The 15,128-nt window shown below is 36.5% G+C and overlaps 1 protein-coding gene across 1 annotated transcript in view; it reads left to right on the forward strand.

Annotated features, from left to right (window-relative positions):
* The window catches only part of GABBR2 (gamma-aminobutyric acid type B receptor subunit 2), a 456,178-nt gene that overhangs the window by 312,137 nt on the left and 128,913 nt on the right, over nucleotides 1-15,128 (forward strand). The window contains exon 13 of the mRNA XM_059487462.1: nucleotides 13,386-13,508. Within this exon, the coding sequence (XP_059343445.1) occupies nucleotides 13,386-13,508 (123 nt within the window). The remainder of the gene's footprint in view (nucleotides 1-13,385; nucleotides 13,509-15,128) is intronic.

The following is a 15,128-nucleotide window of genomic DNA, read 5'->3' on the forward strand; positions in this document are numbered from 1 at the left end:
AAATTGGAAAAACACTGAGTAGAAAACATTTTGCTGGTAAAGACATTAAGAGAAATGTTCATGAAACAGAAAAACAAAATTAATATTTTTATAGAATGAGCAGAAGTGCCAAATGCAGTTCCTATGTGCTCCTGAACAGTTTTATTCTAATAACCAATAAAGAGTTATATATAACCAAATTAAGTAGAAGAATATTCCAAAAACTTTTCAGATTACTCTTTTTTTTTTGTTGTTATGTGTGGTCGTAAAAGATCTGTGTTGTTAATTTTTATTTTGTTCGTGCCACGTTATTTTTCCACAATTGCAATTTGTAGGGAGTCTGTCACAATAGGATACATCATTCCCTTAGAAGGAATGGACTTTAGTTAGACAGGGAGAGAGTTAACTCAGTTTCTAAGATTTATATCTGAGGTTATTAAGGAATTACATGCTTGTCTGGAACTGGATCTATTACTCTGGCACCACAACACATCCAATAAGTACTTGCCCCTCCTATTTGGCCATGTCAGGTTTGCTCCACTTCATTATTATTCTTTAAAAAAAAAAAAAAAGATGAATAAATACAAAATATCTTAAAACTAACTAAAATTATAAAAAATTTCTATACCAAAACCAGGATGCTCTGGGTGGACTGAAATGGAAACCTCCCTCTTTGCATGTGTGCAAAGAGCTCACTCTAACATATGAGTTTATACTACCGGACTCTTTTATACATTTTTTTTTCTTCATTTTTTTCTCGGATCTCACACTTCCTATATTAAAGTTTTTTTAACAAAGATAAGCCAGGATTTTACCTTCCTGAGAAATGAAATTTTACATTGCGAATATTTTTTACCTATTGGTACAAGTCTTTTTAAGTTAGTGAAGTTACACAAGACGCTACAGTCTAACAAATAAAAGCATTTACTTCATGACCTTTATTATCCTCAGAATTTTATAATTCCTCCAACACATACTATTTCAGATAGGAGTGAGCAGGTACTGCAATGGACTGTCACTGAGCTTTTGCTTTCTTTTTTGTAAACATTGCATTTTAGATCTGCAAGTTGCTACTCAATAATAAATTTCACTGTCTGTTAATTAAACATAATCCTCAAATTCTTTATTGCCTCTGTTCTTCAAGGGGCTCATCACCAACCGCAAAATGCAATTGATTGTGCATAGCTGGATGTTAAAATCATTTAAGATCAGTTAAAAAGATACTGACCAGTATAAGGGAGATAAACTTTCAGACATCTGGATGATGACCAATGAGCTGCTTTGCTCTGAGTGATACTGGAAACATCAAGGCTGTTAGGCTACCTTCCTCAGTATTCTGGAATTAAGTCAATAACACATGTTGTTCTGTAAACTTTAAAGAATTCTTTATTTAGATATCTCACTCCAAATCATAAGTATGAATCATGAAGTGTGACAGTTTTCTTTATGTAAAACAAATCAGCTATCCAGATAAGTGTTTACTAGTCATATATTTTCTGTCTCTGATTTGCCAGGATAGATAAAAGTGTTTTTAGGAGTCGACTGAAAAACATGGCATTCTTTACTTATGTCTTGCAAGAATGACATTTCCATTTTCTGCAGATGTAGTTTACAGCCGAAGTATTTTCTTTCTATGGATGCACAGAAAGTAGAAATTTTTGCAAACCATATCTAAACTGACAAATACACAAAGGTAGTGCCACATGAAAGAAGCACATTAATGTTTCTAAATTAGTGGTGGCATGACAGAGCAGACTGGCATTGCATTCAGAGAAGTACAAAGTTCCAAAATTGTTTAAGTAGTGTGGATCTTATTCCTTTGTGATCACTTCAGTTACTACCTGTAAAAAGTATGACAGTAAAATCTGTATGATCTTTAGGCATAGAACCTTTGCCTGTCATCCTCAATATTTTCTTCAGGAAAATATTTGCCAACAGTAATATTTCTTCAGAGAGTGAAAGAATCCCTGTGTGGCTGTTGAAAACACTGGTTAATTCATTTCTAGAAAGTGGGTGTTAAGTAAAGGAGAGAATATGATGAGTAAATCTGTTTATCTTCATTAGATAAACAGCTTCTGTACATTTATTGTATACTTTGGTGTACAATGTGGCTTTTTGAAGGGATTAGTGGATATCTGTCTCAGTGTGAGGAATATATAGAAATTTAAATAATAATAATAATAATAATACACTCCATATTACTGCAGTGGAAAGTGAAACTTAATGAGTTAGAGTGTCTTGAATTAGTTGTAGGTTCTCATTAACTGCTGTTTATAAAGCTTTCAAAAGTCTATTTTATTTTCACCCTTTTATATATCCACTCTTCTGTTACTGGAAATTAATAAACAATAAAATTCAGAATATACTCATTCTTTTATCAAACCACTAAGGTTAAAATTTGCAAAATTCCCAGAGCTCTGTCACCATCTTTGATCTTGCTAGGGCTCAAAGGAAGCAAATTAAAAATGCATTAGTTTTAGCTGGAAACAGAGAGGTGCAAGGGGATCAATTTTTTGTCGAATGGAAATGACAAAATCAGTAGGGGGAAATAAATTATTTTTGAGTTTTGAAGAGGTTAGCGGAGATAATGGAAAGTGAAATAGAATTAGTATTAAAAATAACTGTAACAGTTATAATTGAGGTGCAGCTCTGGTTTTCATACATCTCCTTTCTGTTGTTTTGGGCTGCAGAATGTCTTCTGCTCTGAGAGAGGTGGGGACTGGTTTATTGCTTTCCTTGGCAGCAGGAGGGCTGGCAGTGGATAAGAGGAGAGAGAGGAGAATATCAGTGGCAGGAGAGCATGTGGTGTCCTGGGGAAGCTTTAGCTGGCTGAACCATTTAGAGAACGAAAATTTAGAACGATGAGAAGCTGTCTGTTTTGGCAGGATCTGCACTGCCTTGGGGTTTTGGGGGTGTTGAAGCACTCCTGCACAGTGACTGCTCCTGCACAACTGCTGAATGCCAAATAAAACCCAGAATAGTCAGAAATTCTATGTAGTAATATTTAAAGCCTCCATAAATGTTATAAATTCTGCTCCTACAAAGACAAGCATTTAGCCATTTGTAGATGGCTGCACTAAAGCATGAAGATGATCAAGGTCACAGTGTTGCCTTGTTGCATTTGTTATATTTGAATGTACAATACATCTCAGTTGATGCTGCCACGATAAGCTTGTCTTACCCATAACAGAGTACACTCTGGCTTTGCCTATTTGGACTTAATTCTTCAATTGTGGCATCAGAGAAGGAATGTTTTATCTTCAATTTTCACTGAAAATATTATCATTGTACTCAGTTATTACTACTGCTGTAGATTTCTGGTGGCATATGTCTTTATGTTGACAAAGTTGTTACAAGATAAATACAGAATATAATGAGAAAAGGGGTGTAGAGCAGCCTCTTCTTTAGGCTTGTGCTGCTATAGTTTTACCAACATTATTCTACTCCTTCACATAAGCTTTTCTCTGTGTTGGTAATATCAAAGGGAAAGAAAGCTACAAATAATCACAACAGACAAAAATGACTTATCAGTCTAACCTGACTCAGCTATGCCTGTCAGGCTGCCATCTGGCAAATTTATTGTCATCCATTTGGCCTGCTAGGTCCTTGTAAGAGTACTGAAGAGAGCTGAGGTCTTCATGCCTTGCAAAGGTGGGAAGGAGATTGCACATATTATGTTTTTGACAGTAGGATGGGGAAGGGAGGCTGGCAGTGCAAGGGAACTTCAGGGCCAAGAGACTGGGAGTAGGAAAGAGACTGAAGAGGAGAAATCAGATTTCCTGCCAATTACTTCAAGACAGAAGCCTGTCCAGAAGAAAAAAAAAAATAGGAAAATCTTGGGATTATATACTGGGAAAGATATTGAAGAGGGAGACTGAATTTGGATTAAAATTCCTTTGGAAACTAAATTTCAAAGCCAGCAAAGGCAGGAAGGTCTGTAAAAAGTGATTAAGGAAGCTGAGCATGATGGAATGCAGAGCCTGAGTATGGTATTTAAATGGCAAACTGTAATTGAAGAACTAGGCCTGGTTTAAAATTAGATTAAGATTGAAATTTAGAGGCAGAATGGGACACCTGAAAAGTAGGGATGTAGTCTAGGAAAGCAAAGCAGGAATGAGAATGGAGAAAGAGACAAGAAAAAACTTGAAATTAGGACTGACCAAAATGATTTCACAAGAAGTGTGGGCAGAGCATAAAATCTGAACACGGGATTTTTTAATTTTACTGTTCTTCTTTCTATTAATGTGTATCTGTAAAACCTACTGGCAAAATATGTGCCTTGTCTTCCTGTTATGCAGTTGTACAGATCCTGATAGCTTCTAGTGACTCCTTTAGCTCAAGCTGATGAGGTGTGCAAAGATGTAAAGGCCCCTCTTGCTGATGCATGCAGCTCTCTCTATAATTGAATCCTCTTTCCATTTTCTTTATGAAGAATGGGCTCATGAAAACACTAAAAGTTTAATGTTGTGGCTGAAAAGTCAATAATTGAAAAACTACAGCTTGCTAAGGTCTCTACAATGTACATTCCTTCCTCTATGTGGATTATTAGGACACCAGTGAAGCCTTGGCTTCCTACAGAATGCCACTGTCATGGAGCAAACGTAGTGAGTCTGCTCTGGGCATGCAATAGGACTGTGCAGTAAAAGAGAGAGTTTTATGTTACTATCTTTTCATTCTTTTCTTTAAACCAGAAAATATGCATAATGAAAAAGGCAGTAGGAGTTTTGAGAAAGGTGGTCTGATATATAAGACAGTTAAGTGCCAAATGAAGAAAAATAACGACTTTCCAGAATTATTTGTTATGCTGAAGAAATCTCTCAGAACATATTTTTTTCAGAAATTATTCTTCTGTTTCTTTGTTTCTGAGAAGCAAATCTATTACCTGAATGAAGCAGTGCAGGAATTCTCAGACATTTTAGCTTGTTGCCTTCACACTCCGTTTTTCTTAACAAATCTGGCCACCCCACCTGAATATCTTGTAAATTTAATGGTTCAAAAATAGGTGTATAGAAAAGTGGGAGTGGTAAGAAATGATCCAGGCTCTTTCTGGGGATCAGGGTCCTCATCTCCCAGGTCGGGGTAGGCAGCAGTGGCTGTGTGCTCCTACCCTGCACGGTGCCAGCTGCAGGGATGCTGCCAGCTCCTGTGGTTGCACAGCATCCCTGGGGAAGGGGGAAATAGAGGGGAGAAAGCAGCTGGAGGCTACACAGTTATGGGTTTATGTGCTGCTGCCTTCTCTTCTCAGCTTGTGTTTGTTGAGTGCTATCCCAATCCCTCACTTGGAAACCTCTGTGAGGAAGTTTACAGAATGAATGTCATCTCTGGCTGTAAACTTTCCCATAAGTTTTTCAAGCCACTTACGGAATTCAGAATTTATTACAATCTATGTTTTTCCTCACTGAAGTTCTGAAGAGGTTTAAAAAAAGTCGCCCATTATCTTAATCTTTTAAAAATAGATGAAGCAAAATTCTCCAGATTATGTTGACATAGGGTTTAGGTCAGAACCTCATAGGCCACATCTCATTTATTCACTTAAATCCTATGTAGATGTAGTTCTGAATTAGCATAAATGTAGTTTGTGTTATCTAATCCGTTCTTTCTGAAAATTCTGTTATAAAATATTTTTCCAGGTCAGTTTTCAGACTGTAAATGTTTATATTTTTTCCAGGATTTTTTTTTTAAATCGTGCTAGAGCTTTTTGTGTGCATAACAAGAAGTTATATGATGGATTTCCCCTAGGATACACTTGTATTCTACTAAATATATATGAGAGATCATAAGTCTGGAGAGGAGATGTGTCAAGATCCAAAAATTTGCTTTGGGTAACCATACCAACAGTACAACAATCTATTAGGGACCATCTGCTGAAAATGAACCAGCATATGGATACCTAAAGAAATGTTCAGTGTTATTGTTCAGTCTTTGAGAGTAAGAAAGAAGACAGTTTGAAATTTGCTTATGTTTAGGATTTTTTTTTATTATGAATATTTAACACTGGACCAAGTAATCTCTGATATTTACAGGGCAGTGTAAATTATTCAGTATGGCTTATGGTTTATTAATAAACAGATACAGTATTTCCTAAAGTGATATAAGTGGAAACTAAATTATTTTGATTTTTTTTCCCCAAATAGCTACAACTATAAATTTTAAGTCCAAAGCTTTAAAAATAGTCAGTGTAATCTTCGAATCCAAACTTAGATGTAAAATAAGCATTGTGGTTTTCATAGGAGCTGATCAGCCAAAATGCCAATCAAGGAACAACAGGAATCATATTTCTAAAATTTACATTCATATAAATATGGAATGTGAAGCTAAATCTCAAGCTCATATCACAGAAAGAAGCTGAGCTAATGAACTGTACATTTAGAAGAAAAATCTGCTTTTGAAGTAATTTATGTATGGAAATTTCTGCATGGTACAGCTTGATAAGGGTAAACCTCAGTAGTGACAAAACCAACGAAAACTCTATGTGAAATGTAAGTGCTCATAAATGGTGCTACAACCATAATTTCTATGTATTATGAGACTATTGGATGACAGAGAAATAAAGAACATGTTGCTATACAGTATGAGGCAATTTATTCCTGAATAGCTTGAAATTGGATTGTAAATGTAATCAAGTGCATTGATGTTCCCAACTATTTGGTAATGATGAAGTATGCTTTTCCAAAGAATTTTTCATTAAGGAAAATATTAAAGTCTAGGTACTTTATTGTAATGTCAAACAAAATCAGAATATTTCTTCCTGAACATTCAAATCTTTCATGCACTTTTTTTTTTCCTGAAGGTTTGGGTTCCTTTCAACTCCAAAAATGGGAATTCACACCTCTCATAGAAAGTCCTTTACATTTATTCCATGTGTTCTTGAGCTCAACGAGTGCATTTCTCTCAAAGGTGAATTTGACCTGCTGTGTTGGTGGGATATGCAGGTTTCTCAAGGCAGCACATCTTGCTTTACTTATGGTTGTGAGCAGAAGTTAACACAATGTTGCGGGTTTTTTCTAAGAGTTCTCCAGAACACCAGCAAGAATGGTTAATTCTAATGCTGTCAAGTTGGATTTCTTAGCACCATTTTCAGACTAACATGTTTCTTATTTTTGTCCTTTCAAAATAGTTTTGTGAAAAATAGTCATTCCAATATAGATTTATATTGAAAAACAAATTGTGTGCTTGTTATGGTTGGATTACCAATGTTAGTGAAAGAATCACCTCTCCAACTCTCTAGTGCATTGTAGTCATAACTGAGGGTCAGGCTTTCAAAAACGAGGATTTTTATCACTTTTTTTAACCCATCACTTAATCTCTCTCCGTCTCTAACTTCTGAAAAGTTTCTATTTTCTGCTTCCCCTAGGGAGCATCTCCACTGGGTTTTCCTACTTTTTTTTTTTTTATATGAGTTGGAAAAGAGCAAAGGTATCTTCCAATTGATTTCTTCTCCTGGCAGCGGGGCATAGAGTCAAGACATCCACATTTGCAATAGCATTAATGGGAGAGTGACTCTGCCCAATGATGCAATTATCCTAAACAGGAGTCACCAAAGAAGAGACATTTTACCAATATGTGCTTTAGCAGGCTAGTGACTGTAGCTATTTAATTCTCAAAGCCAAGCTTTTTGATCATATCCAATGTCCATTATTGTCAGGAGTACCACATGCTCCATTGTCCTGAAAGGTAGTCACCAAGTTCTTAGACTACAGCTGTTGCAGCAGATCCATTCTGGAAAGAGAAATATTGAGTTTTCGGTTTTGGTTTTTTTTTTTTTTTTTTTTTTTTAATTTATAAGTAGATATACAAGTCTTCTATCAAATCAGTCAAAATACCTCTAAGAGAATAAAACTTAGCTTTTTACTCCCATTGACTTACTGGTCAAAATCCTTAATACTGTAACACGTTTTTTAAAAAGTTAGCATTCACTCATTAAAACGAATGTAATTGCAGCTTGAGGCATTGCCAATACTAATCATACAATCTATTATAGGAAGTACTCATAATAGCTGTTGAAAAAAGCATTGTGGAGTTAGTGGGAACAATGCATAATGTGTTTTCAATAGTCCTTTTTTCTCATTCCATTACACTATAGAAATTAAGAATGTATTACAGTATAGTTCACTACAATATTAATGGCTTTAATAACTCTAAGATAGAATCTCCCTCAGCCCACGTGGGGTAAAGTTCACCCACCCACCACTGACTTTGCATCCCCAGCCTCCTGGCACCATCCCACTTGTACCAACCCACTTAATGTAGGGGAGCAAGCCCAAGGTGTCCCTGAACTGCGCTGAGAGAAATGAAAGGTTTGTTTTTGCAGTGGAGAGAGTATCCTGAAGGCAAGTTCATGAGTGGTTTTATGGTCCCTTTTGCAAGCTCACAGACTTTACAATTTTTTTCTCTACAAACTCTATTTTATTTTCTTTCCCCTCCAGTTCAGAGTGGGGACTCTGATCAGCAGGATTTCTGTATCTATCAGGGAGAAGATTATTTGGTTTCAGATTTCTGAGAACTTTTGTAATTAATGTCAGCGATATTCACTTAATTGAATAAGGTCTAGGAAGCTTCACAGAGGGGTCCTTTAAAGAGAGTTTCTCACTACAGATTCCATCCCAGGAGTCTGGGGAAGAGACAACTGAAAAAAAAAAGTTAATTAATACCATTAAGTGTTTATCCAGCTAGTGCCAGAAGGCAAGGACTACTCTGTCAGCTAGACTAGACAGGGTTGATCTACACAAGAGAAACCAGAATTTCCTCCTTAAGAAAAAAGATCCTACATTTTAAATGGAAAAGAAAAAAAATATATATTTATATCAAAACCTATTAATAAATGCAAAAGCACTTCCAGCCTTCCTATGTTTCTATGAATTCAATTAAAAACCCAACAAACAAACTAACTGCAAAATTTAGCTAATATAGCTTTAAATTTGAAGATATTTTATTCTGACAAATGGATGTGATCTGGTAATAAGGAAACTAACTTTGAAGAAAAGACAGGAATAAATTAACTCTTCAGTCATGCTGGAAAGCTGTTTGTGGAAATCAGAGAGTGCAAAACTAATGTTGCATCCTGGAGATGTAAGTCTTCATATGTAAGCCTTTTTCTTCATGGTTTAGAATGGAGTACAGCTTTCAGGTCTGTGTCATAAACATTTTCAGAATTGGTTTCCAGTAAGATAAGAAATAACAGAAAGTTTTCCCTAGCCATAACTATAAAAAACAAACCTAATGTTCCATTACTGTTGATTGCCAAATTTCCGGGTGATCCCACAAACTGGTGGATGATAGGGTCATCCAGGACACAATGGATATGCTTTAGAAAGCAAATGAAAAAAGCCCAACAAAAGGTTTATGCAATAATAACCAAATGAACAGTTGAAGTTACTGTGGCAGGTGGTACAGCCTGTGATACTTCTAGAAAATCCTCAGGAGTTTCCACAAACAGAAACTTTATCCCAGAGTTTTAGGCAGATTTTATATCTCCTGTGATCAGATGGCAAGTCTGTGGAGAGTAAGGACTATGATCTGTCTTCATGGTCGTGAGTTTTCAGAATAATTTTGATTTGCCCATACAGTGATGTTGCTGAGAAGAAAATGGCCCACGAGCTTTTGTTCTGAGTGAATTTATTTTGAGGATAGATCGCTTCATATCCAGATATATAGTCCAGACTGGTGGCAGTGGCATTTATAACAGTGTGCAGATCTGCCAGAATGAGACAGATTCACCTATCCAATCACAGATGGTAGAAAATATGACTCACAGATGCTGCTGTGTGAGAGCTTGGCTTCAGCAAGGATTCAGGAGCACTTGCATAAATGGATTTTATTAGCTACCATGTATTTCTCCAAAGGCTGATTTACTGTTTGCTAGAAGGAAAATGAAAAGAGAAAAAAAATGAGAACTTTCCTCTGAAAGGAAAATGACATTTTTGATTGTGAGGAGCCTCACTAGCTCATTACTTTCTTTTGTCAGACAGAGAATTTGTTGGATTTGCAAGATCTGAGTCAAGACTCCTTCAGTGCATCTGGTGATTCCCGAGGAGTGAATGTACTGAATTTAAGGAGTTCTAGTGGGTGGGAATGAGGGCTGGGAAAGCTGGGCTTCCTGCATGTGGAAGGGGAGAGCAGCAAGCCTTTCAGAAGTGCTGTTAGTGATATACCAGTGGCATTTCTCAGGGAAAATCTCTTTTAGGACAAGCTGCTAATAACTGGCAGAAATGAAAAATAATTGGACCTCGGTGTTTTGTTCTGAAAGCTAACATTCTGGTGGAGAGTTCTGCTTCAGAGCTGTATTCCAGCAGTGGTTTTGCCAAGGACAGGGCAGCGCTGTGATGGGTGTGGGAGGCAGTTCCAGGTGCCCTGCATTCAGCCCTCTCCCCCTGCAGCAGCACCAGCACTGCTGTGTTTTGCAGAGCTCATCACGCTGGTCTAGGTCACTTAGGTTATCTTATGGGCTTTCTTGCGCTTGCCTTCCTCCTGGCTGCCTGGCAGGAGTAAGGGATGAATAATACCTGCTGCCAGTGACAGCTGCTGTTATACAACTCCCCTTTTGTCCAGGAAAAGGGCAGAGTAATGCAGGAAAAATTACTCCGAGAAGTATCCAAGGAAGAGCTCAACTGTTTGCTGTATCTCTACTCCTATCTTTTTCTAATAACTACTTGTCCAAAAAAAGGTTACCAAACTAAAATACTGATCTGCAGTAGTGCAAGGTACAAATGAAAGATGTACAGGAGCAAGGAGAAGTGATGTGATGACATTAGCAATGTGATCATGAATAGGAAGTTATTTATTTTGATTCTGTGAGTGGATTATCAGTATTACCACTTTTAATAATATCCTTTTCCTCTTTTACTTCTGGCATTGCTGTACCAGATTGACTAATATTACCAGAGGTTGACAAATCTGAATCCAATGCAACCTTACTTTCATTATGAAGATAGTTCATACAATATGGAAGACATTGGGCTGCTTACCTATCCTAGGTAAAATGAGCGCTATTTCCACTTGAAAGATAAGATATTTTGAGGGTTTTTTTTTTTCCAAGGAACCTTTTTGGCTTAGAAGAACAGAGGGAGACATTTCTGTCAAGATGCTTTCACATAGCTTTTAGTTTGTCAAATGTATATTTTTAGCTGAACTTAATTGTCTTCACCCCCTCTTGGGGGGCAGAGAGTGAGGAAGAGAGGGACACGTTTCAGAACACTAATTTTTCTGACCCTAAATGTTTCCCAGGATAGGTGGGATGAATTGTCTTTTAAAGGCTTTTGTCACTGCCCACTGGCTATTAAGAAAGGCTAAACATGTAATGGTTCAACAGCCAACTTCAGTAAAATAAACTACATCAGTTAAAAAGGAAGACCAACTAAAACATACCAATACAATAAATTCCCTAGCCATTTAAGAGGGAGGAAAAGAAATTTGAGTTAAACTGTCAATATTTCATCTAAATCCAAATTCTCTATGGACTTGACTCCCCATTGTTTTCTCTTCCATGTCTCCACTCATACTAGGAGCAGTACTAGGTATGTTTTGGTCAAGGTCTGTTTGAAGGCATTACAAAAGAGATTAAAAAAGGCAAACCTGTTCCTTTTCAGCTCTGATTGCCACTTGATAAACAGCTAAAAGGTCAGACATAGTTCTGTTTTCCCAAAAGAAGACAAGGGACCAAGCTGTGTCTGAGAACCTTTGCTTAATACCTGCTTTCATTTTAGCTTTATGAACAAACACATTTCAACAGCCTTCCTCCCTTGCACAGCACACTAAGGCACCTTTGCCTTGCAAAGTTCTCCTTTTCTCCTTGCCAAATCATCCAGCAGCAAGACACAGCACCATGAAAGCTGCACCCTCCCCTTTCACCTGCCCTCTCCAGACATGCCTGTGCTGTCTCAGAATTCTGAGATGGGTGTACTCCTTCCTTGCTGCCATAAACATGGGGAAAGCATCACTTTCCAGTGCTTTATGGCTGTGGTTTTGCACATTTTGGATTTCCATAACTGGTATCAGGAAATGAAAATATTGTATTGAGTCCTTTAGCTCATTCTGATTTCTAGCCTTTAGATTACTCTTAGTTTATTCCAAATTATCTATAAAATAAACCAGCAGATTAACAAAAAGTGGTGCACAATGTTGCTGAAACATCTTTCAAAACAGAAAAGATATCACACCAAGCAGTATGAAAACCAGACTTTCTAAAGTTCTTTATACATTATTTAAAATTTTGGTCATTTTCATCATTTTCTTCAGCTTGATAAGAATGTCATGCAAATACAATTTATTCTATGCAGGAATACTAACCTTGCCTCTATTAAGATTAGCTGACACTTCTGGCTTTTTAATGCATTTTTGAAATCCTAATAATTTCATCAAATTGACCTGAAATAATCACAACTTTCTTAAGCTTCTCAGGCTTCATATTTTTGAATATTTCATTTAGATTAAGTCAACTGTTTCCCAGAATGTAAACTTGGAAAAAAAAGATGTGTATTTGTCCATGTTAAAGCAATTTGGCAATAACTTTTGACTATTGGATGAGTGTTCTTAAAAATAAAGGTAGATATTAATTAAGAAACCATGACCATGGACTCAAGAACACGGAAATAAAATTAATTTAGGCCTGATATTTCAACGTGATTACAACTTTGCAACTGAAATAATGCAATTGCAGTATATTTTTTCTGTGCTGCTATGTGTACAACAGTAGAAATTACATAGGGATTGCGTGCAGTTATAAAAGACTCTAATACATGGTTTGTATTTTTATTTTTATCAGCAACTCTTGTTTTTCTGTTTGGAACCTGAACCCCAAGCAAAATTAAAAGCATGTTTTACACTAGATGTGCATTAAAGCCTCTGACCTTTGTAACACAGAAAAAATATATCATTCCTTCTTGCTCCCTGGGTAACAGAGGCAAATATTAAACACATGGACACAAAAACCTCCAAAATAAACTTTTCGTAACTTCTGCATTTTCCACATCCAAGAAGGTTATGAAAGGGTGAGCACTAAATCTTAGTGAAAACTACCTCAATGCCTTCTACTCTGAGAGGCTGATGAAAATTTTTCCACATTTGCATGCATAAACACAGCAGTGGCTCCCTAGAATATATTTTTCTCATTTTCCAGGAGTTAATATTAAACCTGGATTTCAATATAAATTTTCAAGAGTCTACCCAAAGTCTTTTTAGAAATGAGAAAACACTTCAGATACTACTAATAACCGTGAAATGAACTAAAATAATTTGTCTTGCTTTCATCTTTCTATATTTCTTTTCTTTGTTCATTGTTAAAAACCTTTACTATTAGCAACCTGTGTCTTTCTCCCTATATAGGAAAAAAGCTGTATAGGGTCTATCTGTGGCTCATGGGAATCTCCCTACTTCTTTTTTCTTCTTTTTTTTTTTTTCTGTCTCTCCAGATCATTAAAGACCAGAAGCTACTGGGGATAGTTGGAGGGATGCTACTGATTGATCTTTGCATCCTGATTTGCTGGCAGGTTGTGGATCCTTTGAGGAGGACAGTGGAAAAGTATAACATGGAGGTATGTCCTCAAGCCCAAGTAATACTAATGGTTGCATATCAGTGTCTACAGCTTTCCATAAGATTAAGCTAAAGATGCATTAGGTAAAATGAAAGCAAGTCAAGCTGTGTATTTTGGGGGAGGAAGGGTTCTGGTGTTCAAAACCAAATAGAAAAGAAACAACTGCAGCCAAAAGAAATTGTGTATGTAGTTGCAAGTGCCACATTTCTGTCACTTGTGAAACATTTTATTTGCAAGAGTTGTAAACACAGGAGAGTCCTCTGCTAAGACTCTCTATTAGAGTCTGTTGCAATAAATAATAGATTATCAGAACCCATTAGTGAATTTCAGTAAGAGCTCATTCAAGACAAGTGCAGAAGAGGTCACTGCTTAGACTGCATTCTTTGTGGAGATGCTCAGGAATTATGTTACCTACTGCTGTATTTATTTGCAGTAATTTTATGTGCATGCACCCATACTGATTGTTTCTCTCTTAAAGGTATTCCCAGAAAGGTCACGCGAGCAGTTTTGATAGGCAGGAGGTAATAGCTTAATGCCAGCTGTACACATGTTCCAAAACTCTGGTTGGTTTCTAGAAGGGGAGCTGAAGTAGAGCTTTCTGGACAAACTGACAGCAAGAAACATGGCAGCAACAATTTATGCCTAGGAAAAAGCCATCTGTCTGTATGTAGATGTGCATTGTTTGAGAGTTTATTGCCTCCAACATGGAAACTGGTGATATCTGAAAGCTAGATTATATAAGGACAATCTAGAAGTGTTAGTCTCTTCTCCTACACTTGGCAATCAGTAAGAAAAAGAACAATTGTTTTCTCTTCTGATGTTCACATTTGCAAGAAAATATATACCATTTCACTCCACTGCTTTTACTTTGTTCTTACTTTGCAGTGTAGCTCTGGAATTTTATTAGGAGAAGATTTCACTTTGTTAGTATAATTTGTAGAAGATACCCTAGAACAATGCCTCTTAAACTGCAAGGAGATTTCTTTGAAAAAATCATTTAAGAATCTGAAAAGATTTGTCTCAGTCATTCCCTAGAGTTTGAAAGACTTCCCAGCTAATACAGATGTCAATAAAAAATAGAAAATGTAGCTGAAATTTGTCTGCTGGAGACACTTCTGGTCTATGTGTGTATAGCTTGAAGCCATAGCAGCTTGTTGAGAACCTTGTTTATTTCATTTTGCTCCAATTGTATTGTTAGTGATATTTCAGTTGTCAGTATTATTAACATTTTCTCTGCTTATCTGAACCCAAACACATTATGACAAACAGTCATAAAATCCAATTAAAATAATCTCAGATAGAAGGAATTTTACTTTTTACTTTAGTTTAAACTACAGAACCTGATATCTAGTGTAATTAGATTCACTTGAGTATAATGTCCATAGACAGCAGCAGTAACTGTGAAGTTAAACTATAAGTAACATATATTTGAAAACAATGTTTACTGTAATTTTAAATGGTTGCAATTTCCCTCTGAGCTTTTCAGTGTATGTTCTTTGATCATCAAATATATAATGCTAAAAACCTTGTGTGTTTTTTCCACATTTGGGGCTTTCCAGACCACGGGGCTGCACACCAGTTGCCTGAACTTTGCATAAGAGCTGAAATTCTCCTGGAATT

This window comes from Ammospiza nelsoni, chromosome 1, assembly GCF_027579445.1.
Source record: "Ammospiza nelsoni isolate bAmmNel1 chromosome 1, bAmmNel1.pri, whole genome shotgun sequence".
In the NCBI taxonomy this organism is placed as follows: domain Eukaryota; kingdom Metazoa; phylum Chordata; class Aves; order Passeriformes; family Passerellidae; genus Ammospiza; species Ammospiza nelsoni.